Source organism: Pteropus alecto, unplaced genomic scaffold, assembly GCF_000325575.1.
Source record: "Pteropus alecto unplaced genomic scaffold, ASM32557v1 scaffold75, whole genome shotgun sequence".
Taxonomy (NCBI): domain Eukaryota; kingdom Metazoa; phylum Chordata; class Mammalia; order Chiroptera; family Pteropodidae; genus Pteropus; species Pteropus alecto.
In genome coordinates, this window is record NW_006440638.1 from 7,854,719 (window position 1) to 7,858,758 (window position 4,040).

A 4,040-nucleotide genomic window follows, 5' to 3' on the forward strand; every position below is an offset into this window, starting at 1 on the left:
ATATCTGTTAGATTACTTGACTTCATTATTTCTGGATCTCTGTTCTGTTCTCTCATATAGTTTCTGCTTCTTTGTCTTCCCATTTTGGCTGTCTTTCTGTGTCTGTTTCTATGTAGTAAGCAAAGCACCTAAGTCTCCCGATCTTATTAGTGTGGATTTGTGTAATAGATGTCCAGTGGCACAGTCCTGAGAGGAGTCCAGCCCAAGCCTGTGCCCCTCTGGGGCCACCTGTTAAGATTCAGCAAGCAATCCACAGATGCTGTGCTTATAGTTGCCTCAAAAAGCTACACCAGAAACTGAGGCCAGCTGCCTCCAGTGTGAGTTTAGGTGTTGCTCAGCAAGGAGCATTTGTGTTGCTGAGGATATTCTTGGATGTGGCTTGGGTGGGGGCCGCGATTTGGGGGAGGCGGGGTTTCAGGGAATCTTCCCGGCAGAGCGACCTCTGTTATCCAGTTTGATGAAGTCAGGGCTATGGAGTATCCGGCGCACAGGGAGCGGGAGGGCTCAACAGAGAACAATGGATACTGCCGGCACTTCTGTACAGAGTGAGTCTCACTTTGGCCCTCACTCTGACAATGTCTCCTTGTAAGTGCCTGATGCCCTCTGTGCAGCCCAATCAGCACTGGTGCTCAGAGTGAGCAGGTCGGTCACCACGAAAATCCGCTCACAAAGGCAGCCCCTGTAAAAAGCATCTGCCCCTGCCGTTGCCGCAGCCTCCGTCTCACTCAGCTGCTGGAGACCAGGCAGCCTGTGTCCTTGCCCTGTCCTACCTTCTGCCATTAAAAGGTACTTTCTTGGATTTCTCTCTAGTTATATGGCTTGTCCATCTGGATCCCAGGCAATTTTTCCTTGCTGCTGCTCCTTGTTTCCGTCACAACTTTGATCTGGTCGCCAGAGGGATGAATAGTCTCTATCATCTATGACATTTTTTTTCCCCTCAAGCTAATGATTTTTAAACACATTTTAAAAGTGATGTATTGGCTACAGGAGAATAGAATAATAATAATATTCTAGATATGTGCTCTGGTCGTGTACACCCATGGCAACCCCTAAGAACCATAACGATAAGCATGTTTGTCGCCTATGTCAGGGCCAACCTTTTCTCCCACCTTGCCAGAGATAAAGGTGACAAATCTTCTTTTTTTTTTTCAAATATAGTTTGTTCTGGTTTATAGAACACACTCACAACCAATATAAACAAAGAAAAAAAACCTTTCAATGTGATGGATATCACTGGATTTCAGTTCAAAGATCTGATGGTTAATAAAGTACTTGGATAAAGTATGAAATAAGATTAACGAAGGCCATACAAGAACAATCAAGGAGTTACCTAATAATACTCATTGATCTAAAGCTAGGAAACTTGGTTATTTACTTTGCTAATGCTCAGAACCAGGATTTAGTACAACTTCATAATTATTTAGTTCCAATTAAAGACAAGGAGCTTGTGTCTAATTGCAAAGCTGCATATGACTGCCTTCCATTATTATCTACTCATTAATCATGTCCTCAAATAATCTGCAACAGGCTAAGAGAATTTCTGGAGAGGCAACTGTGCAATCTTTTCAATTCCTCAGTTTAGGAATACAGATAGGCTATTGGAAGATACTTTTAGCTATGCAACAGAGGAAAATGCAGTATTTAAAAGACAGAAATAATGCAGCAGACAGTTCCATTTTGGGATATATGCCCAGCTCTCTAGGATTCCCCTCTCTGAAAAATTCTCTCCCCCAAATATACAGGGCCAAAGTTGGAGTGGCCTGGGTTTGTACCCCTGCTCCAGCACTCATTGGCTACTATATGAATTATTTAACTGTTTTTCACTTGGTAGTTTCATCTGTAAGATGGGGATTATACTCTCAGGGTCGTTGTCAGGGTTAAATAAGATAATGCTTAGAATAGCACCTGGCACTTAGTAAATAATAAATGTCAGCCATTATTCCTTAGCTCCACGTTTCTGGCTTAACTGACCCATGATGGAAACATCAGATCTCTCCCCTAGGACTTTGGAATTGGGATAAAGTTAGTCTTTCTTGGAGACCTGGACTTGGAGTCTGAAACCTTGGTACTTTGCTTTGAGGTCTGAGGAGCAGAGAATGAGTTCTTAAAGATAATGAAAGCCTCAGCAGAAGAAGGTCCAACCTGGGTTCCTCATCATTTTTCCTTTCCTGCCCTTGGTTTCTAGGGACTCAAGTTTGCTTATAAAAAAGTATTCTTTGTGCATAGTCTAACTTCAGGAGTTCTTTATGTGTAGACAAGAGTTCTAGGCAATACATTTACACCTAGAAAAAAGATGAAATTCTGCTTAATGATAAATGAGAGGCGCGGACTTTAAAATCCTTGTTACTATCAGAGTGAAAAGGATTAAAACATGTCACCAGTGAATGGCCAAGATATTCCCTTTGTCTAATGAATGAATATTGGGAATCTTTTCCAGAAACTTTGTATCCACCTTTTTTTCTTTTCCAGGATTTGGTCCTTTTTAATCCAAAAACATATAAGATTAGGTTTTATTTCAGTGTTTTATTAAAAAAAAAATAATAAAGGTACATAGTAGGTGCTTACACAGGGTGATATGAAACCAGAGACAGAAGTCTTTATAAACAGGATTCTCTACTTCGGGATTTTTTTAAAGACAAAGGAAAGGCCTGAGTAGGTTAGGTAAGAGTGCTTTTTCTCCCCAAAGATTTTTTCCCAAGTAGAAAAAAAGGTTTTGATTTTAACAACATTAAGTATAGTTTTAGCAAGAAGAAAGACAGAAAGGAAATTTTGTTAGCTTTAGGCATCAAAATAAAATCATAGATCAGAAATTTTTGTCTCTCTCCTTCCCCCAACTCCACCAAATAATTGACTTAACAATATAAAATTTTTCTTTTGCCCCAGAAAAAGGGATTTGGGAATCTGAGTCCTTATTCTAGGCTCTGTTGCCCCAGAACAAATCACTTAACTTTAAAGATTCCCAAGAATCAGTTCCCTTCAATCTAGCAATTGTTCAGGCTATGGAAGACCTCGTGCCTAGATTATGTTTTCATTTGATTCTGTGCCTCCCATTATTTCTCACTGTTCTTCTTAGAAGAATGGTGCTGGCAAAATCTAAAGGAGATTATTGAAAAATGAAGTCGAGTGTTGGATGTTTTAACATTTGGCCTTTTGTGTTAGCAGCTCAAGGACTTGCCTCTGTGAGATACCAGGGGGTGTGTGAAAGGACACACCTCACAGCAGGTGTAGGGGAGTAGGTAGAAGGGCAGAGGGACACACAGGCACAATTCAAGTTTTCTCAATAGCAGATCAGGCTGGAATGTGCTCTGTGGGGCAAGGTAGGCATACCTCTATACCAACAGCATTCTGGAAAGAGAACTTACCTGGATTGAAATAAAAAATAATATTTAATAAATCCTGGTCCCCCCACGTGATGGCACTCTTGTACTTCTGGTAGAGAAGGTACAACATGTCCTCCCAAGCCAAGCCTGTGGGAATTACACTGTTCTGGAAAAGAGAAAACATCAGAGCAGCTGAAACAAAAAAAATACATATTCTCTTGAGAAACAATATAGAGGGATTTGTCCCTTCCCCATTCCCTATAAAATAAAAAACAAGTAGAGGAGGAGTTGGCCTCAAGGCATAGGACAAAGCAAAATTAGGGTTGTAGATTGTAGTTTCGGATGTACACATAAATACTAGATGGACAAGAAACTGGTAGTTGGGCTATTATTTTTACTTAGAAGACCATGCCCCAAATTGAACCTCTTTCTTATGCTTAATTCTTGCCTCTGAAGGTGAGGCAAGAGAGTTAGCCTAGGGAAGTTCCTCCTTCTTCCCAGAATGCAGCTCTGGAATTTTTCCTCAGTCCTTTACTCAGTCCTCTCCATGCAGCTCTGGAATTTCTCCTTTGTCCCTTACTCCCTGTTTTGATTTAAGTGTGAGACTCCAGTAAGAGAAACAAGCCAAAGCCAGGAGACAAGATAGGTGGGCCATCCCTTCCCCTTTAAGTGGCTTGGGAAACAAGCCAAAATGGAGAGGCAGGTTGGATAGCCTTGGAA

At 41.1% G+C, this 4,040-nt stretch overlaps 1 protein-coding gene across 1 annotated transcript in view; it reads right to left on the reverse strand.

The window, feature by feature from the left end:
• Positions 1 to 4,040, reverse strand: part of GXYLT2 (glucoside xylosyltransferase 2) — a 101,634-nt gene that overhangs the window by 22,242 nt on the left and 75,352 nt on the right. The window contains exon 5 of the mRNA XM_006917469.3: positions 3,363 to 3,486. Within this exon, the coding sequence (XP_006917531.1) occupies positions 3,363 to 3,486 (124 nt within the window). The remainder of the gene's footprint in view (positions 1 to 3,362; positions 3,487 to 4,040) is intronic.